Source organism: Morus notabilis, unplaced genomic scaffold, assembly GCF_000414095.1.
Source record: "Morus notabilis unplaced genomic scaffold, ASM41409v2 Scaffold156, whole genome shotgun sequence".
Taxonomy (NCBI): Eukaryota; Viridiplantae; Streptophyta; class Magnoliopsida; order Rosales; family Moraceae; genus Morus; species Morus notabilis.
The window spans coordinates 804,603-830,798 of record NW_010361538.1 but is presented as its reverse complement, the minus strand read 5'-3'; the positions used below and the strand labels follow the sequence as shown (position 1 = coordinate 830,798).

Below are 26,196 nucleotides of genomic sequence, written 5' to 3'. Positions count from 1 at the left end.
TTTTTTTTACTACAATAAAAAGTTTTCATATAAAATTACATCTCAACTCAAATTAGTGAACTAAACGGGTCTTAAATTCTTCAAATCCGGCTTCTATCTTTCTCATACACAATAGTAAAACTATACAAATGAATTAAGTGCATGTTCACAAAACTAAAAGGAAAAGATTTCTACTTTCACTGAAAAAAAAATGTCAATAATCCCAACCCCTGTTTTGTATTGTTGAATGTTTTCCGGTTAACTATTTATTTATGTACTTATCGACTCACCAATTATTCAACTATGCACAAAGATACTTTATGATACTTAAATTGACAAAATTTTTAGTTAGCAAATAGTAGAAAGAAAAATGAATTGCTGTCCGTTTCAAAAACAATTAAACACTGAGAAAAGCAATATAATTTAAACCAATTACTTTTCTTATTACGGTTTGATCTTTCTTCCCCTATCATGCCAAGTGCATTTAACACGGAATAAAAATGTTCAGATTTGCTCTTGTTACGAGACCATCCATTGCTCTTCACCATAAGGCCTTCCCCATTTTCCATGGGTTCCAATAAGCTCTTCCAAAGCTTGGAATGTGGACTGTTGAGCCTCCTTTAATTCCTAAACCAGCAAAGCTGATTTTTAGATTGCAAGCAAATTATCCTGCAAATTATTCTCCGCTCCCGCAAACGATCTTCATTTTGCTTGCAGTGGTAGAAGCAGAACCATAAAAAAAAATGCTCCAATTGGATCATGATTTCCATAACAGAAGCTTAAGAAGGATGAAAAACTTTCTTTGGAAAGAGGCTTCCATAGAGGCTTAAATTCCAACTGATAAAGAACCCTGTTTTTCTGATGCCATTTCCAGCACTTGCAAATTGAAATAATGCTGCTCCAGTTTACCAATCTACTGCGTATATTCAACCACTGCATCATATGTTTCCATGGTAAATGAACTCTCCGCAAAACATCTGGAGGAAAAATTATGTCCCGGTAAGTAAACAAATAGTCAACAGAATCGATGAAGCAAAAGGAAATTAGTCAAGAAATTGTGCTTCCGTAAAGAATAAAGAAAAGCAAATGAGAATGACGAAACATCGAGTAGTAATGAAACTGCAAAATCAAGACTCGGTTGCACCTACGAGATGAGACTTGTTATAACAAAAACTCAAAACAGACATAGCAGGAGGAGGTTGGGTTGGTTACTGTTTTCACCAATATGTTGCAGTTGCTTGTCAGTTTCTAAATCTTTATATCATTTTCAACCCTCCGTCTCCAAATGACCCCGTGTGACCCAATAAAAAACTGCATATGTTACTCATCAAGGGAAGCAAACTTCTTACAACCCATTCAATCAATGAGAGCACAAGACAGGCTTCGAGTAGCCATACATTCGAAGGTCAATCATACATACGCAAACTAAATTCTCTTAAAGCATCAAATGAAAGGCCAGCAAAGTTACTTCGCACTCAATTTCAATTTTACCTGAATTCATGCCAAAAAAGGTCGGTTTTGTCAAGCACGAATGCACGTAATTCCGTGAGGAACTGATCTCCTTGACCGGGCTGTCCAGAAGAGCAATGAACCTTCTTTTCAAGGGTCGCAATGTAAAGTGAAGTCGCCACATGAACAATCACAGATGGATCTGGGTCACCAAGCACAGCTTGTAGCTCCCTTCGAACCCACGGCTCTATTCTCCTCAATATCCTTTCCCTCGCACCACTATTTCCCGATACATTCTAAAGTTTCAAAGACAGGTTTCGAACATAAGACCTATATACATGTGAATTCATGTATACGTATTTGTGTGTACTTTTAAGTTCTAGACGTATAACAAATGTATTGTATGTAAATATTATACATGAATATACGTCTATAAACACACTATATAAAATTGCTTCACATTAGTTATGGTTTTCAGAAAACAACAAGAACAACTTGTTCTCTGAGTTTTCTCTTATAAATTTTCTCCCCTCGGAAAACAATGAGAGAAAAATGTCAAAACACGTATTTTGTTTCTTTCCAGGACTAAAAGGGCACATTTTCTGTGACAGTAAAAATACCTGTTCAACACGGTCTACTGATGTTAAAGGAACAGCTTTCAAACGTCGCTCGTATATGCTGAAACAAATATATATATATATATATTAAAAAAAATTGCTAAATTAGCAACAATCTTTTTCAGCTTAAAGCGTGAGAAGAAAGATTGAATTCATAAGAGACAAACCTCGCACGCCATTGAAGTTTTCTCTGAGCAATGACGTCAGCACCGACAGATCCCAGCCGTCCAAACGACCGCCGCCACGGCACCGGCGTCGTTCGCCGCCGAGAAGAATTTATCGCGATCCTAAAAAATAACAGAAAGGTTCGAAATTGTAATTCCGACAAATCCAAAAGACCAGAAGCTAATTATCGAAACAAAAAGCTCGGACCTTCGAGGACGTTCTTCTTCTTCTTCGAAGCGGAAGTTTCTAGAACTTGTTGTTTCGAGAGGCGGTAAGCGGTGTCGATGGAACTTTCCAGAAGAGAAGCTGATGCGGGAGAACCAAGAGTCGAAATCGGAGTTGCAGAGAGGGCATTTTCGTCTGAAGAAGCTCCACTTGCGAATGCAATGCTCGCAGTAGGCGTGGTTGCACGCCGTGAGCACCGCAGAGGTCCGTCCATGGAGGTATTCCAGGCAAATTGGACAATATTGCCCTCGGATCGCCGGCGAAATTATTCGCCGGAGAAACTTCGTTTTTCTCGACGGTGACGTTCGGGAAAACGATGAGCATTCCATGAGTTTGGAGTCTTTTGACTTCGGTGATATTGGAGAATGGAAAGAGTTATTTATGGCCTGAATTGGGCCGATAGGCTACAGGCGGTTCTTATCTGGGCTCATTGACAACGCCTATGGGCTGGGCCTACTATTTCTTGGTTCAGGGGTCATTTTAAGAACTTAGGAGGAGAGAAAGAGATAGAGAATAGATAGAAAAAATGAAGAATTTGTACTTAGAGAGTGTATAAGTATGGGAATAGTACCGTAGAAATATAAGATATAATATGATATTTATTATTTATTAAATAAAAGAGTTTATTTATTATTTTATGTTCATATATTAATTAATATTTTATGAATATAAGTGAAAATTTTATAATTATTTATGTGATCTTAAATATTATATATAAGTGTTATATACGATATGATAATATTTAAGGATAATAATCAAAACAACGTTCGTAATGAATTAAATTAAAGTTCAGAATCTTTAATTAAAGCATTACTAATACATGTCATTCCCATTAAGAATGGTACGATGTTATTCGCGCTGTAAATATGACGAGATATTGAATAAGTGTATATTACGCATAATGAGATTATGTGGAATATGCTTACAGACACAATATGAATTTCTAATAATTTCTGTTAAGTATAGAAATTCTAATTGAGTCTATCTATGGTCATATATAGAATGATCTTAATCCTGAGTTATTAGCAGACTTTTATTTATGGATTTGTGTCTTTTGATTTACTCGGTACGGATTCTGAGATGTTGAATCATATTCTTTGTATTTTTGAGACATGATAAGTGAGTAGCCGAGAATGTTATTATACGAGATGAAATCCATTCCTTCTTAAGAAAGAAGTAGATAAATAATTCTCTTGAGAGTTGATTCAGTATTTGGATCAGTAGGAGCTCCGATTTATGAATTTGTTTTATGAATTGTTGTCCATTAGAGAATCAATGGTACTCAAGAATAAAGATATATTTAGAGAGGTTAACGGATTTCATCTAGCTCTAATTATGAATTATATATGGAGGATTGATCTATATGTAATGACTATATCAAATGGACACTTCATAGTTTAGAAGTAATTTATGTCTACAATTACGAGAGTGCAATTCCAAATTTATAGTGGAATAACTTTTGGAATTAATATAATTAATTAATTAATTAAAAAGTTTAATTAATTATTAATTTTATTAGAGCTCAGAATTATAGGTACATGAGTCCCCGCATCGTCCTTGTAATCCTACAAGACACTAAGGGCAAAATGAGAATTTTAGAATTATGGAATTCTAAAATAAAACTCTTTAGAATAATTAATTGAGAATTAATTATAAATTAAATAATGTGATTATTTAAATTTAAATTTGAATTTTGAAACACACATGTGAAGGTGTAGTGTGAACGCGCAACACAATGTGAATCCCTTTGTGATTCAGTTGCTTGCTCTTTAAATTATCTAATTAACTTATTTGATGTTGTCTAATTTGAAATTTAAATTGATTTAAGTTTGACTTAAATTGAAATTTGAATTTGAGTCAAAATTAGACTGCAGGATAAATGCAGAATTTTGTCCTATTCTTTATCTACAGTATGCATCTACCACATGGAGGAATTTCCTTGTGGTGGTCGGCCAACATGTGGATAAGGGAGAGTGGATTTTGTTTCAAAAATTAAATTAGAAGTGTGAGATAATTATCAAGTTTTATCTTGAAAATAAAGATTATAATTTTTCTAGGAGTCTGACTACTACTTTATAAATAGGAGATTGTATAAATTTAGAGAACATAATTTTTGCTTTCTCCTAGCATTAGTGCCCGGTTTCTATAGAGTGTGGGAAGGAAATTTTTCTCTAAATATTCCACGTTGTGCATGTGTTGGTGTTCGTAGAAATCTTTGAGTGTTTATTTGCTAATCTCGTTTTGTTTTAAGTATGTTCACACACATGTCTTCGTAGATTCTAAGAATTGACGATGAAGATTCAGGTATTCTAAACTAGCTTGGAGCAAAGAACGTTCGAGGTCAAAGAAATCAAGTTATCGTCCTAATCGTCTGCTAGGTAAATAAATTAATTTGATTAATTTATTCATGCATAAATTAATGTAATATATAGAGTATCTCAAAGTTTTATGACAATTTTTGTTATATACGATCCGCTAAACACACGCTTCCGCATCCAAAATTATTTCGAAAACCAACTATGAGTATGGACTTTTACCCCTTATTCTTGATAGATACTCTTTTGTTAGTGTAATTATTTGACTAAAAAGGTTATAAATCAAAATAAAGCTGACTCATGCACTTTCAAAGGTATTTGTCAATATTACCCTAATGCAAATACTAATACCAATTGTATATTTAACATTAAAAAGTATAATATGGTATGTACTTCAATGCATAATGCTATTTGAAATGCTAAATCTACATTTTTTCATAATCATTAAGCTTTGAAAGTTGTAAAAGAATACTTTTATTTTTAAAATTTTAATTATAAAATGTAAAAGTTGTAATAATTACATGAAAAAATAAATATTTCAGCCAATAGTAATCAAATGTCAAATTTTCTATATGCTATACTTGGTGAAAAATTTGTCAAAAAGTATAACATCTAAGAAATTTGACACAACAATAGTATTATATTGAAGAGTGTCTTTTATACTTAAATGTTAAATTTGCAATTGACACATCAATATTTGTATTGTATTGGAAATGCTCTAATATTTGATTGAGAAAATGAGATAAATACCCCTTTGATAATGTCCCATAAATATTAGCCCCATAAATATTAGCTCACTGATTTCTAGTCAAATAACAATACTAGTCAAAAGGGTATTAATTAAGAGTAAGGAGTAAAAATTGAAACACATGCACACTAAAGATAAGTTTAACATTTTTCTCTATCTCTTCTCATTATCTCAATTAGAATTATTAATGGAAAAAAGAGGCACAAATCCTATTTAAGGGTGAATGGGTATGAATTTTTACCCGTTATTTTTTATTAATATCATTTTTTAGTTAAATAATTATATTAGTAAAAAAAAATATGAACCAAAAGCAAAATGTTAAAATTTAGAATCATGTATGGTAAATTTAACAATTTTCTCATGCACTAATTTATTAAGTAAAAACATTTATCTACCAATTTTCTCATTAGTTTGTAATCCTCTAAATTGTGTATTTATTGAAGTGTGTAGCCAAATTCAGTTGTCGACTATAGACAATTTTCGTTTGAAATAGTTGAACTTTAGGATTTTGAAGTTTTTTAAAGTATTTTTTTGTATTAGTTATCAGTATTCATAATGATGATGATGATGATGTTTTAGGGATCTCACATTTGTTATAATTTTCTCCGACATTAACTCACTCGCATTTAGTTGATTTTTTTTAATGAACATTTAGTTGTTATTTTTGTACTAGTAAACGCAACTTTTTTTCCTCGTTCACTTTTCGGATTTGAGTTTTCAATTCGAGTTGAGATGTGACATTTTTTGAGAAATTTTTACTGTAGCAAAAAAAGTTAGATGTGACATTTTCTGAGAGCTTTTTACTGTAAAAACTTAAAACTGAAAACTCGAATCGATGAAATGAACGAGGCCTTTAATATTAAAGTTTTTTAAATATATATTATTAAAAAGATTTAAAATTCACAAGATTAAAAAAAAAGGGGGGAAAAGTATTAGTAGCTAAAAAAAAAAATTAAGCTAAACCGGATTTCATAATAATAGGTTTAAGCTATAGTTTGCATACATATGGCCCCGTTCTTTGCGCTGATTTGAGTTTAAAATTTGAGTTTTGCTACAATAAAAAGCTCTCAGAAACAGTCACATCTAACTTTTTTGCTACAGTAAAAAACTCTCACATAACATCACATCTCAACTCGAATTAAAAACTCGAATTAGCGAACCGAACGGCCATTGCTTACCACTAAATTCACATTTGACAATCCCCTATCTATAAATTCAAAATAATAATAATAATAATAATAATAATATTAAGATGATTCATAAAAATACAATTTTATGAAAGTGCATTGATTAAAAGTGGAACTTAGGCCTCGTTTATTTTATCGATTTGAGTTTAGAATTTGAGTTTTGTTACAGTAAAAAACTTTCAGAAACAGTCACATTTAACTTTTTTATTACAATAAAAAGCTTTCAAATAAAATCATATCTTAACTCGAATTAAAAACTTAAATCAACGAACTAAACCAAAGAACTCTAATCCAGAGTAGAGAGGGACCGTCAACGCTGTCGTTTTGCTGAAGACAAAAGACGAGACCAACCAAAACACTGCCGTTTTTGGACTCCAGAACTGCAGAAGTAAGTAGGTAGCGAACCGGTGCTGTGCTGTTGGGGTATTAAGAGAGAGAAAGGGAGAGGAGAGAGAGAGGTTTTGTGTGGGGATTCATTTCAATTTTGATGTGTCGCATTCAATAAACAAACAAACCACAAATTGGTTCAAATTTTTTCATCAACAAAACGAAAACCACTCTTTTTTTTTTTTTGGTTTTTCTCTTCTCAGTATTAACTTTCTTCTCTCGCAAAAATGGACGTTCCAAAGGATCAAATCTCTACTCTTATCGACCTCGGCCTCCACAACTCAGCTCAAATGCTCGTAAATCTTTCTTTTTCTCTCTGTTTTTTTTTGGGGTCTTTTTTGCTTGTAGAGTTTCGCTTGAATAGAGCTGTTTAATTTTATTTTTATTTTTATTTTTTTGAATAGGGTTGCTTTCTTGTATCGTCACCTGCTGCGAATTTCCGAGACCAATCTACACCTCAAAGCTGAAAGCTTGGTAAAACTATCTCCAACTTCACTTTCATTTTTTTTTTTTTAATTTTTTTAAAAAATTGCTTCTGGATATCTTCAGGTGCTACTCGGTGATGCATTGTTTCGGGAGAGGGAATATCGCCGAGCGATTGTAAGGAAAAAAAAAATTTAGAAAGCTTTAATTAATTATTATTATTATGATAGTTATAATTGTTGGTAGTTATTATCAAATCTTGTTTTGAATTGACCCATTTCGTATGATTGAAACTCTTTAGATACAAGATTAAACCTCCTATTTTTACTTAGATTGTTAAATATATATATATATATATATATATATATATATATTTGTGTACTTAGTTTTATGATACTACTACGTCATATGTTGCTGAAGAGTTTTCAAGTATCTAGAATAATTCTCTATCTGCCATTTATGAAGTTTTGTAAATTTAGACTGCTGCAATTCGGTCTCGAGCCTATGTTAATTTTCAAGTATCTAGAATAATTCTCTTCTCTATCTGCCATGTATGAAGTTTTGTAAATTTAGACTGCTGCAATTCGGTCTCGAACCTATTTTAAGAATTAGATGCTCTAATCCTTTACTTTTAAGAGCAATAAAACCGAGGAAAAACAAATAAGTGCACACAAGATTTCTGGTGTTACATCCTTAATGTGAGAGCTACATTCACTTTTAGTCGCTGCGGAATTTCACTATGAACAAGAAGAATATTGTAAGAGAAATCACACGCCTCACGCCTATTAGACTACGTGTTTTTCTCTAACCTCTCATGACCCGAAACAGGCGCCTCCCTACATTAGTATAATTTGGACAATAATTAGGCTTCACTCACTAAAAGTTATGATATATATTGTTTATTATATTTGTTTGGTTTTGTTGGCAGCATACGTACAAGCAAGCATTGCAATATTACAAGACTGCAAAACAAAATTCGACCAGTACTAGAAGTGCATTGTCGTCGAACAGGTCCTCTTCTCCGAATTCTTTTAACATTTCAGCAATTAATGAAAATGAGGTAGACCCTTTTTTTTTTCCTTTGGACTTTTGTTCGTTTGAGCTTATTTTAGCGTGATAGTATATTTATTTGTTATGTGTTCTAAGATTAAGATTACTCATGCAGAGATTCTCTTGTTTTGATATGATGTGCATCTGACAGGTGAAGTTCAAAATTGCATCTTGTCATTGTTCTTTAAGCGAGAACAGGCTGGCTCTTGCTGAGGTATGTAGGCCCACGCATTCTTGTTAGATGGATTATTTAATGAAGAAGAAACTTGGGACAACTTTTGTCAGATTGCATAGAGTATTTCATTTTCACTCCGAATGTTCCATTGCGATATTTGGAGATCTTGAAATTCTTATGTTATTTTATGGTTTTTGCTTGATAGTTGTTTTCTTTCCTTTTCTATGAGCTTATAGTTTTTGGAACCCCATTACTTCGCAGATGGAGCAAATTAACAAAGGCAGAAACTTGCAGATGAATCTTTTAATGGGAAAGCTTTATCGATATTCCAGAAATAATCGTTCTGCTATTACATGTTATAAAGAATGCCTAAGGTTTGTTTTAGTTTTCCAATCATTTTATTTGGAATAGGAGATTATTTTTTTTTTTCTTTTAGGCTCTAGAATAATTTATGGATTTTATTTAACAATTATGTTGTTCACTTTTATGCCTTGATGACAGGCAGTGCCCTTATGTAATTGAGGCTATTATAGCATTAGCAGAGCTTGGAGTTTCTGTCAAAGACATCGTTTCATTGTTTCCTCAGGTTTGTTTATGAAGCACTGGCACAGAGCAACTTATTTTCTGATTGAATAATTTATTTATAGGACTTGTAAAACTATGTTCTCTTCTGTTATTGATGATATTTATTATCTTTGTACGCTTTAATCCAGACTCCAAACAGAAGTGCGAGGGTTCCATTTGATTGTTTTGACTCAAGTCGTTGGCTTCAAGTAAGTATTGGACAAGGTTGCTGATTTTTTTCTTTTCCCCTTTCACGTTTTGACATTTAAAGTCAATCATCAATGGGACTTGCATTATTATGAAGCAGTAGAAAATTGTTCTGAGTTGCTTCAATACCAGAGTCATAAACCTTCAGTCTACAAATCCAAACATTCTCCTTGCAAAATATTTTCATTTGGGCTATTGATCTCAATATATAAATCTTCTCACGTGTTCATACTCCACTATTTTGTGCAGCGGTATGCTGAAGCTCAGTGTTGCATTGCTTCAAATGACTACAAAGGTAAAAGAAATATTTCTTCAGTTTGAGGGTTGGCTCCATTTGTGAGTGTCTGTATGAAAAATGGAGAATATCTGCCTAGTGTGTCGTGAAATGATATGCTAAAAGTCAAGTACGTATGCATCAGAAATCTAATCTGTTACGTGTTGGCATTAGCTATATACATCACGTTTTCTTTCACCTCAAGCGAAGAAATGGTAAAAGGAGACTTGGTGTAAATTAAACTGGAAATTTCTCCTTTATTGACTGGTTTACATTATGGTGTCATGAGTTTTCTTTAAACCACGATCTTTCTTCTGTTCCTCATGAGTATTTAATGATTGATGAATATTTTTTGTCCTTTATATATATATATATATATTTATCTTTTGCTTCAAGTACATCTTACATCTGATGAATGATGAATATTTTTAATCCTTTTGTTTTCTTTTCCTTTTAACTACAGCCCTTTTGTTTTCTTTTCCTTTTAACTACAGCCTTTTTGTTTTTAATGTGTGTTTGCAGGTGGTCTGGAATTGTTTTCAGATCTTTTACAACGTTTTCCAAATAACATACACTTATTACTTGAGACTGCGAAGGTTCGAAATTTATTTAGTAGTGTTCTCTGTGAAGCTCCTTTTATTCACTAGAATTGTTTACCTTTTTATTTTACTTCATGATAAAAATGGAATATAAGTTGTACAATTGAGAACTAAACAAATTTTGATATTTTGGCTTGCTTATGAAGGTAGTTTTCTGTATGAATTTTTCATTTAAGAGATAATGAGAAACGAATTGTGTATTCGGTGTCACTGTAAAGAAACATAAAAGAGTTGCACTATACTGGAAATAGATGTGTTTTACTCCGATTACTTACAGTCAATAAGTACTAAAAGTTATATTTTGCTCGTTCTTTGAAGAGAGGAACCAAAGCATCTTGACTTGTCTTTTTATATGAATAACGAAATTGAAGGTTGAAGCAATCATTGGAAAGAACGATGAGGCCATAATGAATTTCGAAAAGGTAACAATAACATGACGTTTTATTGAGGCAACACCTTTTTTTCCCCCCTCTTTCTTAGCCAAAGAATTATATCTAATTTTTTAGCTTTATGGTCATTTCAGGCTCGCTCCATTGATCCATATCTGGTAACTTACATGGATGAGTATGCAATGCTTCTAAAGATAAAGTCAGACTCCTCAAAGCTAAACAAATTGGTGCACGATTTGTTGGTTACTGATCCTACGAGGCCAGAAGTTTTTGTAGCATTGTCTGTCCTGTGGGAAAGGAAAGATGAGAGAGGAGCTTTATCCTATGCTGACAAGGTTGGTTTGTTTAGTTAGCTGAAATTGACTTCCTTTTTTTTGTTAGACATCTGACATTATCTTTCTTTGCAATCAGAGCATACGAATAGATGAGAGGCACATACCAGGTTATATAATGAAGGTACCTTTGTAAATCTTAATTTTCCTAATGAAACTGAAAGTTGTCGTACGGAGACTCTTTAATATTAAAATTAATGCTCACTACAATTAATCTCCTCAGGGTAACCTGTTGTTGACTCTGAAGCGACCAGAAGCAGCTGTGGTTGCTTTCAGGGTAGCTCAAGAGTTGAGACCTGATATTCGTTCTTATCAAGGTATGATTTGTCAGCAGAAGGCCCCTTGTCTTTCATGTCTTTATTTGGTTTGTAAGGCTTTATGGATCCTTTTATAAATGAAGAATAATCAAGAATTCGTAAGTCCTTGAAATGATAGGTTACTCATTTGTGTTAGGTTTGGTTCATTCTTATTTGGCTCTCTCTAAAATCAAAGAGGCTCTTTATGCTGCTAGGGAGGCAATGAAAGCCATGCCTCAATCTGCAAAGGCTCTAAAACTAGTAGGTGATGTACATGCTAGTAACTCTGGTGGCAGGGAGAAGGTAAAAGTAAAAATAGCAAAACATTATTACAGCATCAGTTCATAAGTAGAGTTTACAGCATCGGTTCATAAGTACAGTTTAACTCTTGTGTTGATTTGAGACATTTACATTGAAGTTAAACTTGCTACAGGCCAAAAAGTTCTATGAATCAGCCCTTAGGCTGGAACCTGGTTACCTTGGAGCTGCACTAGCTCTGGCTGAGCTCCATGTTATTGAAGGGCGAAATGGAGACGCTGTAACTCTGCTTGAACGATATCTCAAGGACTGGGCCGATGACTCCCTTCACGTAAAACTAGCCCAAGTATTTGCTGCAACAAATATGTTGCAGGATGCATTGTCTCATTATCAAGCTGCTTTGAGGTACGTTAACCCTTGTATACAAGTGATCTGAAATTACTTGCTTTCTCTTCGGACTCAAAAGTCTGCTATCCCATTGAGAATTTTTTATGGGCTTTCTGGGGTATGAGAAACTCTGAAGAAGAATTAGGTGCTAGGGCCATTGGAAATTTATGTGCAACTATACAAGGTAATCCAGAAACAAAGGCATTTAGTTTTCTATCATTTGACTTCAAATGTTACATTATATCACGGGGGAGCTATTTATTACTATAGGATGTCCCAAATTACACTAAATGTTGATCGTATGATATGTGGACGAATTCTTGTCATAGATGCTCACATTTTTTTCATCATGCGTTGCAGGATCAACCTGCAGAATGAAGCTGCAAAAAAGGGGTTAGAGCGCTTAGAGAAACAGATGAAGGTTTTGCTTCAACTTTAGTGTTCCATGGCAATAATCATAAGCCGGTTGAGCTAGATTGTGATTTTAAAAGTTTGTTGTTTTGTAGGGGGTCGATCCGGATGCACCTGAAGATGATGAAGAAAATGAGGTTGAGGATGCCGACGCGGACCAAGAAGAGACTGACCTTTTATGAGAACTATACCATCCAATTACAGATATTTGCGAAGTTTGCTTAAAGGAGAAAATGAGATGTGGCAGTTGGCAGATCAAGCTGAGAACTGACGAGAATTTCCATATCGCAGGCCGCCTTTGAGCTGCTATTTTCAGTTTCTGTTTTAGAGAGGATTGGAGAAACAAAAAGTTTGTCGTTGATATCTACCCAGTGTGTCAAGGAGATTGAAACAAATTTCTAGCATAAATATGAAGTGAAACACCCGAATCAGTAGATGAGGAACGGCGAAGAACATCGACCGTTGGCTGCTGCTGAGTCATTTAATCTTCATGAAAAAAGTGATGTGCATCTCATGCTGGGTAACACTGTCATTTGTAATTCCGTCTATTTTTGTTGCATGCTTGTCTTTCATTTTATGTTTTGTTGTTGAAGTTGATTTCATGTCACAGCTTGTATAAAATGAGTTGAGTCATTCTTAACTCAAAGACGATGAAGAAGATCGGCATTGTTGATTATTTTAATGTGGTAATAAAATGGCATCTGTTTGAGCAGCTACTATTTTACGTTGTTGTCCTCGCTTTACAAGTATACCGAAAAACTTGCCTCATTCCGTTTGTGGTGGATTCTAACTATGAAGTTGCTTACTTTTATTTATTTATTTTTGCCGGATTCCAAATTGAATTAGGTACTTCCGAATAAATGAATTCCAAATATAGCTTAAGTTTGCAAAGTTAAACGAAACAGTACTGTTAACGGTACTTGACCTAATAATTTAACATACAATCCAGTTGAGACATTGTTAGGTACCTAGCTCAGAAAATCAACCAAACACCAATTCCACACTCACACACACCAGAAACAGCAAGAAAATGAGAGTAATAAGGGAGATTTTTATTAATCCAATCAACCAAGGACACCGAATTACATTGAAAAAGAAAGGATAGATCGGAGATTTCAAGCTCTCCCGCACTCCCAGCTGTTTCCGGCAACACACTCAAACTTAGAAGATGAAAACTGCTGACTAACCCCTTACTGCTCATTCCTACACCCAAAGTACTCCCTTATCAGCAGCCTTGCCATATCAGCCCTTCCTAGCCACTTTTAGTATTTGCCCCCAGGCCCATAACCTATGCTTTCTTCCCCTTTTGCCCCTCCTAGTATAAACTTGCTTCAGTAGGGGTCTAACAATACCCCCCCTCCCTTCAAGATCAACCTTGTCCCCAAGGTTGAAATTGGGAAATTGTTGGTGGAGTGCGACCAGGGGCTCCCACATGGCCTCCCACTCAGGCAGTCCGTCCCATTGGACGAGCAGGTCCAAGTCATGTGGTCCTCCCTCTTGAGCCCGACATGCGTGCAGGATGGCTGCGGGCCGGACCAAAAGCTCGAGCTCCTTTGAGAGATGTGGCGGCAAGTGGTGAGCGGCTGGAGTGTCTCCCCTTAACGCTTTAAGTTGAGAGACATGAAACACCAGGTGAATGCGAGCATCCTCCGGAAGTGTGAGAAGGTAGGCAACATGTCCAATCTTTTCGTTGACCGCGAAAAGGCCATAGTATTGGGGTGCCAACTTATCGTTGAGCTTCTTGGCCAAGGACTTCAACCGGTAAGGCCGAAGCTTGAGGAGAACAAGATCGCCCGGCGGCGCAAAATGCACATCGCGGCGGTGGGCATCCGTAAACTTTTTCATGCTTTGTTGTGCCTTCTCCAATTGCTCCTTGAGCTCATCCAACATAGACTTTCGGAGCTGCATCAGCTTGTCTAATATCTTGGAATCGGTATAATACCGAGGGATCCCGGCCATAGACGATCTAGAAAGGGGTATACTTAGTGGAGGCATTGTATGTGGTATTGAACCAATACTCCGCCCACAGGAGGAATTTTAGCCACAATTTCGGTTTTGCGCAAGCGACGCACCTCAAATATGTCTCCAAGCAACGATTCACCACCTCAGTTTGGCCATCGAATTTGGGGTGGTAGGCGGAGCTAGTGTGCAGCTTGGTCCTTTGGAGCTTGAACAACTCTTGCCAAAACGTGCTCATGAATATGGGGTCACGGCCACTAACGATTGAGCAGGGAACCCCATGAAGCCAAACACGAACAATTCGGCTACTGATTTTGCTGAGAACGAGTGTGAGAGAGATCATAAGTGGGCATACTTGGACAATCTATCAACCACCACAAGAATAGTATCCCAGCCCTCCGACTTAGGCAGCCCCCCGATGAAATCCATCGAAATGTCCTCCCAAATTTGGTTTGGGATTGGGAGAGGTTACAAGAGACCCGCGGGAGACATTGCTTCATCCTTGACACTTTGACACATCACACAACGGGCCATATAATCATGAATCTCCTCTTTCATTCCTAGCCAAAAGAGATTACTTGCCACCCTCTTGTAAGTGCGAAAATACCCTGAATGGCCGCCTGCCACCAAGTCATGGAACTCATGCAACGATCGAGGAATCCAAGGAGATGATCTTGGCAACACCACCCTTTCCTTCGCGCACCATTTCCCCTCCTTGCAACTTGGCTATCAACCCCGAGCACCACTCATCTGCCCGCTGCCCCCGCTTAACATCCACCAAATCCACCAAGCGGGGCATGGATATGGCCACTAGATCCATGGTTTGCTCCTCTCCATGCCTTGACAAGTCATCCACCACCCTATTTGCAGCGCTAGGTTTAAATTGGACCTCAAAGTCATAGCCCAAAAGCTTCGTAACCCAACGTAATTGTTCCGGTGGTAGCATCCTTTGATCCATGAGGAACCAGAGACTTTGTTGGTCGGAACGAACCACAAAGTGTCACCCCAACAAGTAATGGCGCCACTTCTGAATGGTAAACACCACCGCCATCAACCCCCTCTCATATACCGATTTTACCCTGGTTGCTTCCGCGAGCGCCTTACTAAAGAAGGCGATTGGGCGGCCTTCTTGCGTAAGAACCGCCCGTTTCCACTACAAATGGCTTGGTGAAATCGGGCATAGTGTAGTCGTGGCCCCTTTGAGGACCACAAAGGCTTGGGCTGCCGAATCATCCTATTAAGACCCTTTTTTCTTGAGCAAATTGGTAAGAGGACGTGCTAACTCTTCATAACCCCTCACAAAATGACGATAGTAACCAGTGAGGCCCAAGAACCCGCGCACATCTCACACATTTCGTGGTGTGCGCCAAGTAGTGATGGTCGTGACTTTAGAGGGGTCCATTGCTATCCCCTCTCCCGAGATTATGTGTCCGAGATACTCTACACTTGATCGGCCAAATATACACTTCTTCTTGTTAGCATATAGCTTTTCTCTCCTCAAGACCTCCAACACCTTAGTCAAATGCTCCCGGTGCTCCTCCAAGCTATTGCTATACACCAAAATATCGTCAAAGAACACAAGGACAAATCGGCGAAGGTAAGGCCGAAATACCGAGTTCATAAGCGCTTGGAATGTCGTTGGGGCGTTGGTGAAGCCGAATGACATTACTAAGAACTCATAATGGCCCTCGTGTATCCGAAAAGCCGTCTTCTCAACATCACTCTCGAGGACCCGAATTTGATAGTACCCCGCACTCAAGTCCAACTTCAAAAACACTCGTGCCCCATGAAGTTCATCAATAAGCTCGTCGATCACCGGGATGGGGAACTTATTTGGAACCGTCAATTGGTTCAAGGCCTGTTAATCCATACAAAAACACCAACTACCATCATTCTTTTTCACCAAGAGCACCGGACTCGAATAATGGCTACAACTAGGCCGAATGATCCCCGAAGCCAACATGTCGGCCACCAAGCACTCAATTTCTCCCTTTTGGAAATGTGGATAACGATGGTCCGCCGCATCCTTTAACACGATACGGTAGTCCCGAGCTCTCTTAGGGGGCAGCCCCTTAACCTCCTCAAAAACTTCCCCAAATGCCGCCAACACTCCTTGCTGTTCCTTGGGAATTGCCTCGGCTGCCCCTTCATTACCATTTCCCACTACCTCACAAACCTCTAGTAAAACTCCCACTTGGTAAGGCCCTAGAGATCGAGCCATCGAACGTAAGCTTACCGGCATGTAGCATAAAGAGGGGTCTCCCGTCTAACTCACCCACTCGTTCCCCGCCTTAAACTTCATAGTGAATCGGGACCAATCTACCCTCACCTCTCCCAATCTACGTAACCGCGTCACTCCTAACACCACATCCGCACTCCCCAACTCAAATGGGAAAAATTCCTCCACCATCTTAAAGCCTTGTATCATCAACTCTACTCCTCGGCAAACTCCTTGTTGTTTAATGCACATCCCATTACCAACTTGCACTCCACATCTAACCATTGGATCACAAGGAAGCCCTAACTTGTTGACCACCAAATTCGACACAAAACTGTGAGAAGCTCCCTTATCCACTAAGATTACCACCTCTCCTGAACCTAACCTCCCCTTAACCTTTATGGTTTTCGCCGAATTCACTCCCATTAAGGAGTTGAGAGAGAGATCTCCCTTCTCCTCCGTTGGGTCTTTATCGGAGCCATCCTTCTCCTTTACTTCCCCTTCCATTTTCGGATCGTCCTCGGTTGCCAACAAAATCTAGAGTTGCTTATTCTTGCATCGGTGCCCGGGACTAAACTTCTCATCGCATTTAAGCAAAGCCCTCGTGCGCTGCGTTATTGTATCTCTTCCTCCAACAGCTGACAGTACCCTCCCACGCCTCCAACAGAAGGACTAGAAGCCCCCAACGTGGATGATCGACCCCTCCCTACATCTCCTCATTCACGGTTGGCATTAGATTGAAAAGAGCTCCCCGGGAACGAGGGCCGGCTATTGGTACCTTCGTTAAACGAATAGGATCTTCCCAAACCTCCAACCCGTCCATTTTTCCACCTTCCCATTCTCTCCACCGCCACGTTTCAATCCTCGATTTGTGGAGCTATTTCCATCACCTATTGGAGAGTAGCCGGCTTATGCATTTTCACATCCGCTCTAACATCGTCTCAAAGTCCATGGAGAAAGACCCCCTTATAGAATGCACTTGGCATTCCCCTTACCAGAGCCGCAAGCAATTCAAAACGGTCTAAATAATCCACAACCGACCCCCTCTGCTTTAACGCCATCAATCTTTCCATTGGATTGCTCTCCTTATCACTACTAAACCATTTCAAAATCGCCGCCTTCAACTCCCTCCATCCCAGGAACGGGTCTTGAGAATCCGTCCATCGGAACCAATTCAAGGCCCGCCCCTCCATGCACATTGAGGCAACCAATACCTTGTCTCGTTCCGAGACCTCACACATGTCAAAATATTGCTCTGCCCTAAACAACCACCCATATGGATCCTCGCCGGCGAAACTCGGCATTTTGATTCTCCTTCCTTGAATTTCTCCCCTTCCCCGGTGTCCCTCCGGGGTCTCTTGGGGTTGAACCCGCTGTTCCTCCCACCTTCTTCCCCGATGGGGCAACCCTGGATTCTACCCCCGTTGGGCCCCAAACAGATCCGGATCAGGGCTAGGTTCCCTATTCTGAGGATGCCCACGCCGACCCAGACACGGAGCATGCCTCTCCTCCTCTAGCGCCGGTTCCCGCCGCCGACCCAACTCCGCCGCCCTCTCCGGCGAGCCCCGACCACCATCTGCCCTCAACCTGTCGTCGATCTGCTTTTCCCGCCGCCAACCCAATCCTCCAAACCCTAGATCTCTTTAGTAGTCGCGTTCCTCTAAAAGACCCATATCCCTCCGTCGCCCAAACTCCCACTCATGACCTCGATCTTCGCAAATCAGCGCTTCCCGGTAAAGGTCGGCCCGGTTTGGCACCACCACTCCGCCTGGATCGTCGCGATCTAGGATCTCCTCACCTTGAAACGCGTGATTACGCCACTCCTCTTCTCGCCATTCGCCATCGCGGCCCATGTCGGCAACTGTAGGCATCGGCCACACCTCTAACATCGCCTCCATCCTTCGCAGCGCTGCTTGCAAATCCCCCGTCTGGGTCCAAACCTCCCCCACTTTGATACGAACCCCGCTAAAAATGTGACGAAACCCGTAGCCAAATATGGGATACGATCCAAGATCTTCAAGAATTGATGGAAACCGCGACCCGTTGCTTAGCGAAGTAAAAACCTTGGTATGGTGAAGACGCCACAAACGAGTATGGAAATTCGTTTGATAAGTCAAGTTTGAACGCCACAAGGAAACCTTGATAAGTTCGGAATAGTTTTTTCAAGAACACAAGAAGAATATTTCACAAAGTGAATAAATTTATCAAAACTTTTTTTATTAATTTTCGTTTTTCAGCCTTAAATAGCCGAGTATAAGCTGAAAAGGTTTAAAAATTGAAAAGTCTTATTCTATCCTTAATGAGATAGAAGCCTAAAATAAGATAAACCCTAAAAACAAGATAAAATGTGCCTAAAGCTTACCCTAAGGAAGGAATCCGAATTTTGACCTAAAGATAAGATAAAACATGCCTAAAACCTAATCCCTTAGGAAGGAATCCGAATTTAAATCCAACTCCTTCCTTCTAAACGCCTAAAGATAATCTCTTAGGGAAGGAATCCGAATTTGAATCTAACTCCTTCCTTAAAAACGCCTATTATGCAATTTAAATGTTTAAACTTGAAAATTAAACCTAAAAAGATAGAATTATGATAAAGGCAAGTCTTTATCATCAATTTGACTTTATCCCGGGCTGGAAAACACGCCTAACTTCTTGAAATTCCCCTTTGCACGTGTATCCTGGATTGGCATGCAAGTTGGCCATGCAATGGCTCAATAGACGTGTAAGACTAATTGGCTCTCTTCCGGAATGGCTCAATGGACATGTAAGACTAGTTGGCTCTCTTCCGGATCGACTTTGATGAGTATTTCTTGCATCCGTGATGTTCACATCACACTTGGCCCTAGAGTTCCGCCATACTTCCTCGCACCCCAGCCACCTCCGCCCGGATCTGCAGCAGGTCCTCCGCCACCACCTCTTGAACCGCTTCCTGGACCACCCCCAACCTCTTCTCCACGGTAGTAACTCTCTCCGAATCCGCTGATTTAAGCGCCATGGATCGGTGCTCTAATACCAAATTGTTAGGTATCTAGCTTAAAAAATCAACCAAACACCAATTCCACTCACACACACTAGAAACATCAAGAAAATGAGAGTAATCAGAGAGATTTTTATTAATCCAATTAACCAAGGACACCAAATTACATTGAAAAATAAAGGATAGATCGGAGATTTCGAGCTCTCCGGCACCCCCAGCCGTTTCTGGTGACACATTCAAACTCAGAACATGTTCTTTTGTCCAAAAAACTCAAAAAAAGACAACTCAAGTTCCAACTTTATTCAAGTTCGCGTTCTTTTAAGTTTTAACTTTATTCAACTTTACTCAACTTTATTCAAGTTACAACTTCAACTCAAGTTATAACTCAAATTCAACTTAAAAACTACACTCAAGTTACATACTAAAAGAACAACCCTAAAAAATGCTGACTAACCCCTACTCCATGATCAGCAGCTTTGCCACATCAGCCATTCATAGCCACTTTTAGTATTTGCCCCCAGGCCCCCAACTATGTGCTTTCTTCCCCTTTGCCCCTCCTAGTATAAACTTGCTTCAATAGGGGTCTAACATTACCCCTAACATACATGTATATATGAACGAGTTTTCAATAATCCTTTACACAAATTATATAATCTTCAGTTCATTACAAAAGCCTATATTCTTTAGTCCTTCACGGAAAACTGGTCCTATAAAATGTGAAAATACAAGGGTAGCGTAGGTTATGTAACAATAACTTAAAAATGTGATATTAGTTTGCAATTTGCTAAACATCTTATTGTTATACCTATAAAAAGTCAATACAAAAAATAAATCTAATGTTAGAGCCCCTATGATCCTACGTGAATGACATAGAAAGACGTAAGCCTTGACTAATGTATATATTAATAAAGATTCTTGCAAGTCATACTTGAGAAAGCAATGAGAACCGCGTAGATAAGATTTTTAATGTACAAAAGCCTGAAGCCAGATGCAATGGATCGGCAGACAACAAGTACAAGCCGTGGTGCTACCATCTTCAGCCAAAACAGGCGCAAAATTACAAAATGTTGCACGAGATCTAACAGTAGATCACTATGTACAGTTCCAAAATAATATGGATTCTTGGTTCCCATCCGGAGCTCAATGGCTGAGCCAAGCATTGAAGTAGGCTGCCTCTGATGAAGCCAAGATTCGGAAGATGGGAGAGGGGCTTTCCTGTAAACTCCCAGCGCACGTTTTCATCCGGCATTCATCTGTTTTTCCTGGCTCCATCCTTCCACACTAAACATGGAATGGTTTCCGCGGAGTGGGCGCCCGGTTCTCCATAGATTGCAAGCGTTGTTTCAGATGAAATACTTCAACCTGCGTAGTAACACAAGCAAATGATGCCATTTAAAAATATAGGCTAATGGGTTATAGATTCTAGTCATGAAGATTTAATTTAAAAAGATTACGCCGAGCATGTTAGGTAAATATCCTTTTCCGAGCTTGTACCTGTAGTTGGAATGCCCTAGCTCGTTCCCCCGCAAGGACCCCTCTAGTTGAGTGCAATTCCTGAATGTATTTGCCATGGTTCTTTTCATCAGAATGTAAAGTGAAAATACATGATAATATGTTATCTAGTTGATGGTGTAGGATACCTTCTGAGTATCATCCAACACTGCCTTGAGGAAAGCCACATCATGCTCGAGCCGTACGTTATCAGAATGAACTATATTTGAGAGGTTGTTAGCCTCTTCTTGTGCAAGTTCGACGCCAGCAAGCTTCTCCTTCAGCAATTCCATTCCTTTCATCATCTCAGCCAACTTTTTCTCCATCTCCTGTTTGCTCTTTAGAGCAGATGACAAATTTTTTTCCACGGCTTCTCGGCTTGCAAATGCAGCAGCCAACTGCCCTTCTAATATTGCATTCTTTCTTATCAGTTGTGTAATTTTCGTTTCGTAAAACTGGGATACGCTTGAAGGAGCTGGTACTGATCCCAATTTAATATCATTTACTGGGAATACCGAATCACTGCTATCAACAGGAAGGTTTGCACTTCCTTGGTTATGAGGATTCAAATTTTCAGGCTCATATACAGCAACCATATCTTCTGTACAAAGTTTACCTCCAACAGTACTAGTACGGGTTCCTGAATCAGATTGACTTATTTTATGTTCTGCTGCCTGAAATTAAAATCACGCGTGATATAAAAAAAAAAAAGAGTTAAAAACTAAAATGTAGCACAAATCTTTTGTTTTCAGAAATGTGTCAATACAATGACCGCTTGTATTTGGTATTAAAAAATGTGTGCTTTCACTAAAACCAGAAATCACAACTTATCATATTAAGTAAATCGAGATTATCATTGCACATTAAAGATTTACAGTTTCTGAGACAAGCTCTCCTGCAAAACTAGGCAGAAGTTTCAGAAATTGAGCTCAAATTCTCATTTCTACAGTTAAACAGATGTGATATGATGCAGAAAATAGGAAGAGATGGTTAACCAATCGATAAAACATATGATTTTACCTGGGAAAATGAGCTTTCATCTTCTGCTTTTGCCATCTTAATAGCCGTGTTGTACTCTTCCTCATTATGAAATTGCTTGCGAAGTGAGATATTGCTAGTAACAGAATTCGGGTCAATGAGTGAGGATTCTGATAATGATAATCTTCCAGAACCATGCTGTTCAATTACAGATGCTAAATTTTGTTTGGCAGCTGAATCAACCGTACGTTGGGAAGAACCATTACTTAGTTGACTAGCCAAAGCTGTGGATGATGAGTATTTTTCTAAAAGCAAACTCCCTGGGCCTTTACTTGGAAAAGATTGGCGACTAATGGATGATTGATTCTTTTCCATTGCCAATACTTCAACCTATTAAAGAAGAGAATAGCTAAGAATAGCGAAAAGAGAGTTTCAACAACAAAACTAGTATGGGCCACTCACCAAGTAGAGGTTAACAAGAAACCAAAAAAAGGGAAGGGAAAAAAATGCAAACAACATAAGAAGGATTCAGGCTCTTGAGCCTTTAGTCCATGCATGTTCCACGGCCAAATGCAGCCTGGCAGTAAAATTCAATATACGATGGAAGAGGAATACTTCCCATCTCATACGCACCCTGCGAAATTGAGTGACGGATCCTCTTCTTAGGAAATCAGGTTGGTTCAAGGAGTTGGGGTGTTGGGGTCACATGGCAGGTTTCCAATTAAATCCATATTCAAAAAGATTTGCATTAGAATATACGTAAGAAGGTGCAATATATGCTTTGTTTACTAACCTGTTCTGATGGCTCCTTTTTGGACCCCCCAAAAGCAACAAGAAAATCCTTGTCCTTGTGCTGCACAAGCACTAGACTGAAACCCTGAGAAAAAATAATGGCAGGAGCATCATGTTACATATGCCAAAAGAAACTGCTATATGCTACTACTACCGTTTAGTCTCTTCACTCTTGTTTTGATAGCATACAATGAAGAACAAATCACACAGCATGATGCTAGTTTAGAAAAAGTACGAGACGTGTAAAAGGGAAATAATCAACACATCAGAAACTTATATAACTAAATCAACACATACCTTATTCGTGGTGATGGAAGATGGGAGTGATGCAACGGCCACTGACCACTCAACTTTTAAAATATCAAAGACAAGAGTCTCACCACGTCCTGGAATCACACAGTGGCTTAATAATGCACGTGCTAATATTCAAAAGTTGAACATTGTAATTGTCACAACTAACAAGTCAAGAAGTTCAAGCATGCTAATAGTTCAGGTAAAGAGGCATACGTTTTTTCCTGCTTCCACCCCCGACAATATACCACTTCGTTCCACATAGAATTCCACAGCAACCAGCTCTAGGTGATGGATGGAAACCTCGTGTCTTAATTCTTGACCATATCATCTGAGGAAAATATCTATTTTATGAAATGTCATAGCTAAAGTACTAAATATATAACTGCATTTACAAAAAGATAAAATAGTTGGCCATCTAACTATAACTAAGTTGAGAAAGAATTTACATACTGTTTCAAAATCAAGAGAATACAAGTCACTTAAGGTTTTTGACTTCGATGCCCCTCCAAAAATAAAGAGAGTTTTATCATCATAAAGAGCCGCTGTGTGGTTGGATCTAGGAGAAGGTCCAGTTCCTCTGCAAGTAAATTAAATATAAAAATTAGAAAGAAGTTTAGGACCTAAAAGATGAAGAGTTATGCTGCAATGAATAGAGAACAATTCAGAGTAATCCCCTAAGCAAATTTTAAAGTACTCCAGAGTCCACTTACGTGCAATGAAGAGGAAGCCAAGTCGAGGATTTAAGATCAAACATATGCAGATCATTTAGCTTCCTCCTCTTAGCATCTTCACCCCCAAATAGGATTAAGACAGAGCTCGCCCTAACTACAGTATGACCACTGCGAGCAACCTGAGTTTTTAAAAAAAAAATCCATAATTAGGAATACTTATATAATGTACTACACAGTTTGTGATACACAACTAAACAATGACAATTTTCAAGCTGTGATTATAGAATTTGATAGAGCTTACTCAAACTTTTGGTAAAATATGAGAGTTTATGATTTGATATTTGTTGATATGCATTTTTAAAATCAATGAGACGCCTAATGTGAAGGTTTAGTAAAGATGCAATTGCAACATTTTGAAAGTAAAATACTAACTGGTACGTCTCCTTTTGCTTCCATAAGTGACCAGCACTCTGTCTCTGCGTCAAATGCCCACACTGTGGAAACCAAAAGTAATGAACAATTCAATCACGTGTAATAGCACAATGGTGTCGTATGAACTTACAAGACAAGAATATTTAACCTGAGACTTTGTCACCCCATGGTTCAGTTTTTCCGCCCACAAGAAGTGCCTTTTTCCCCCATGATACCTAGACAACAAAGGAGCTTTTTCTTGATAAATTTTTAGCAATAATTCATTGATGAGGTAATAACGCAGCAGCCACAAGGCTGCTACACATAATATGGATTAAAAGGCTCTGCTTGGTTCAGGAAAAGAAACATCAAACGGTAGATGAAAGTCAACAAAATCCAAGTATACAGTAGAAAAACAGGGCATTATAATTATACAAGGTAGTTATGACAAGTGCCGTCATACCAGAAAATGGCCCTTGCATGCTGGAATCTTGAGTGGCAGACTGCTTGGAGACAAGTAAAGTTTTGAAGAAGCTGTGGTCCAGGAAAACCTGTCAAAATTAAGCACCTGAAATGGGAAATGAAAACTATTGTTGTTCAAATTAACAGTTTCGACACTCAGAAAAAAATTAACAGTTTGGGATATCAGTGAGCATAAATAGATTTCTTAGATACTTTAGCAGAACACTAATTGCTATTACTTCGTCTTAAAGCCGAATCCCTACTCATGCCAACTTTAACACAATTCAAGAACAAAGAAACATTATCCTACCTGCACATCATCAAGCAACCCATTTCCAGATTCACCACCCACCACTATCATCTTGTTCCCAATCACAGTTGCTGCGTGCTATTTGACGGAAAAGTAAACGCCACAACGTTCAACCAAAAAGCAATACGCAGAACTTCAGCAATCTCAAAAAAAAAAAAAAAAAAAAAAAAAAAAAACCATATCCTACATTGAAGCGTGGCGTGGGCTTGTCCCCAGAAATGGATAACATCATCCAGTTTTCAGAGTTCCCCATTGCAGAACTACCGTTCTCCGGGGCAGCGGATGAACATTGAGCATCGACCTCATTGGATTTTCTACTAACTGGGCCATCACATTCGCTCTGCAGAATTAAAATGAGATTAGCACAATGAACCCATTGAATAAAAAAAAAAACAAAAATAAAAAAAATAAAATAAAAAAAATCCTTACATTGGAGTTTCCAGTTCGTTTCGGTTGTCTAATAGGAGTTCCATTAGCAGATTCATTGAGTTGGACCTTCAATCTGAACCCAACAAATCTATTACTATAATTCTTAACAAAAACGTGTGACCAAAATTCGATTCTTTTCATAAAAAACTTCATTTTCCTAATCCTAAAAAGCATCGCCTAGTGTTCGTAGCAGCTCTTCAGTACCATCCCAGGTCTGAACATCTTCTTATAATTCACATATACTTTAAATTAAAAAAAATGGCTGAAAATTCAACAAACGCAGAAAAAAGCAAAACACTGTACCGTCCAAGCTTCATGCGTCGACGAGAAAAGCCGAACATTTTCCGTGAAAGTGAAAGAAAAAATCTCTCTCTCTCTCTCTGTCTCGAACACAAACAACCATAAAAACCAAGAGCTTCGCAACACCAGAATGGAACCTATAAATTATCGGAAAAGAAAGCTGCATTATCGTCAGAAAAAGCCCTAGAAAAAGAAAAATGGGAAAAGTAGGCCAGAAGCAGATGATATAATAAGCAACCCAAAGCTAAACACAAGAAAAAAACGGTCAGTGAGTAGAAGCAATCACCTTTTGGCCCTTGTTTGGCTCCTGAGAAAGTCAAGGAAAATGAGAGAGACTGGACGAGAAAAGAAAGTCGCGACTCAAATAATCATCTTTGTTTCTCTCTCTCTTGTTTTTGTTTGTCTGAGCAAAACTGAGCTGGTAAACGAGTAGTGACTAGTGAGTGTGTAAGTAGAGAGAGAGAGAG

At 38.2% G+C, this 26,196-nt stretch overlaps 3 protein-coding genes across 4 annotated transcripts; 1 reads left to right on the top strand and 2 right to left on the bottom strand.

Annotated features, from left to right (window-relative positions):
* Positions 1-363: 363 nt before the first annotated feature.
* Positions 364-2,764, bottom strand: LOC21406342 (E3 ubiquitin-protein ligase Topors). Its single transcript, XM_024166901.1, has 5 exons — positions 2,418-2,764; positions 2,213-2,332; positions 2,049-2,106; positions 1,471-1,724; positions 364-956 (listed from the first exon to the last, which is right to left on the bottom strand). The coding sequence occupies exons 1-5, from the start codon at positions 2,762-2,764 to the stop codon at positions 893-895; spliced, it is 843 nt and encodes a 280-aa protein (XP_024022669.1). The 3' UTR covers positions 364-892.
* A 4,449-nt stretch (positions 2,765-7,213) lies between these two features.
* LOC21406341 (anaphase-promoting complex subunit 7) lies at positions 7,214-13,127 on the top strand. The gene is given in 19 exon segments (XM_024166861.1): positions 7,214-7,368; positions 7,477-7,509; positions 7,511-7,546; positions 7,622-7,672; positions 8,424-8,555; positions 8,697-8,759; positions 8,982-9,094; positions 9,222-9,306; positions 9,434-9,493; positions 9,741-9,786; positions 10,288-10,361; positions 10,736-10,786; positions 10,888-11,088; positions 11,165-11,209; positions 11,309-11,402; positions 11,539-11,684; positions 11,815-12,044; positions 12,387-12,447; positions 12,533-13,127. Coding segments are annotated over 19 exon segments (1,677 nt in total). The 5' UTR covers positions 7,214-7,299; the 3' UTR covers positions 12,620-13,127.
* Positions 13,128-20,462: 7,335 nt separating this feature from the next.
* LOC21406340 (acyl-CoA-binding domain-containing protein 6) lies at positions 20,463-26,128 on the bottom strand. Of its 2 annotated transcripts, XM_024166851.1 has the most exons (17): positions 26,016-26,128; positions 25,733-25,866; positions 25,430-25,502; positions 25,188-25,340; positions 25,001-25,078; positions 24,692-24,796; positions 24,398-24,464; positions 24,250-24,311; positions 23,857-23,996; positions 23,597-23,723; positions 23,360-23,474; positions 23,150-23,238; positions 22,854-22,937; positions 22,103-22,450; positions 21,232-21,756; positions 21,086-21,145; positions 20,463-20,953 (listed from the first exon to the last, which is right to left on the bottom strand). In XM_024166851.1, exons 2-17 carry the CDS (start codon positions 25,768-25,770, stop codon positions 20,873-20,875), a joined length of 2,145 nt encoding a protein of 714 aa, XP_024022619.1. In that variant the 5' UTR covers positions 25,771-25,866; positions 26,016-26,128; the 3' UTR covers positions 20,463-20,872. The 2 variants fall into 2 exon arrangements, with proteins under 2 accessions (XP_024022619.1, XP_010098333.2); XM_010100031.2 differs by lacking the exon at positions 26,016-26,128 and having other exon boundaries at positions 25,733-25,894.
* Between the last annotated feature and the right edge of the window lie 68 nt (positions 26,129-26,196).

Coding starts and splice junctions, on each gene's coding strand:
- LOC21406342 (XM_024166901.1), bottom strand. CDS start 2,764: ATGGAATGCTCATCGTTTTCCCGAACGTCACCGTCGAGAAAAACGAAG. Junction 2,333..2,417: donor GAAGAAGAACGTCCTCGAAG/GTCCGAGCTTTT, acceptor GTTATTTTTTAG/GATCGCGATAAATTCTTCTC. Junction 2,107..2,212: donor AAACTTCAATGGCGTGCGAG/GTTTGTCTCTTA, acceptor TATTTGTTTCAG/CATATACGAGCGACGTTTGA.
- LOC21406340 (XM_024166851.1), bottom strand. CDS start 25,770: ATGTTCGGCTTTTCTCGTCGACGCATGAAGCTTGGACG. Junction 24,797..25,000: donor GGTTGCTTGATGATGTGCAG/GTAGGATAATGT, acceptor TTCCCATTTCAG/GTGCTTAATTTTGACAGGTT. Junction 20,954..21,085: donor CTAGGGCATTCCAACTACAG/GTACAAGCTCGG, acceptor GTTACTACGCAG/GTTGAAGTATTTCATCTGAA.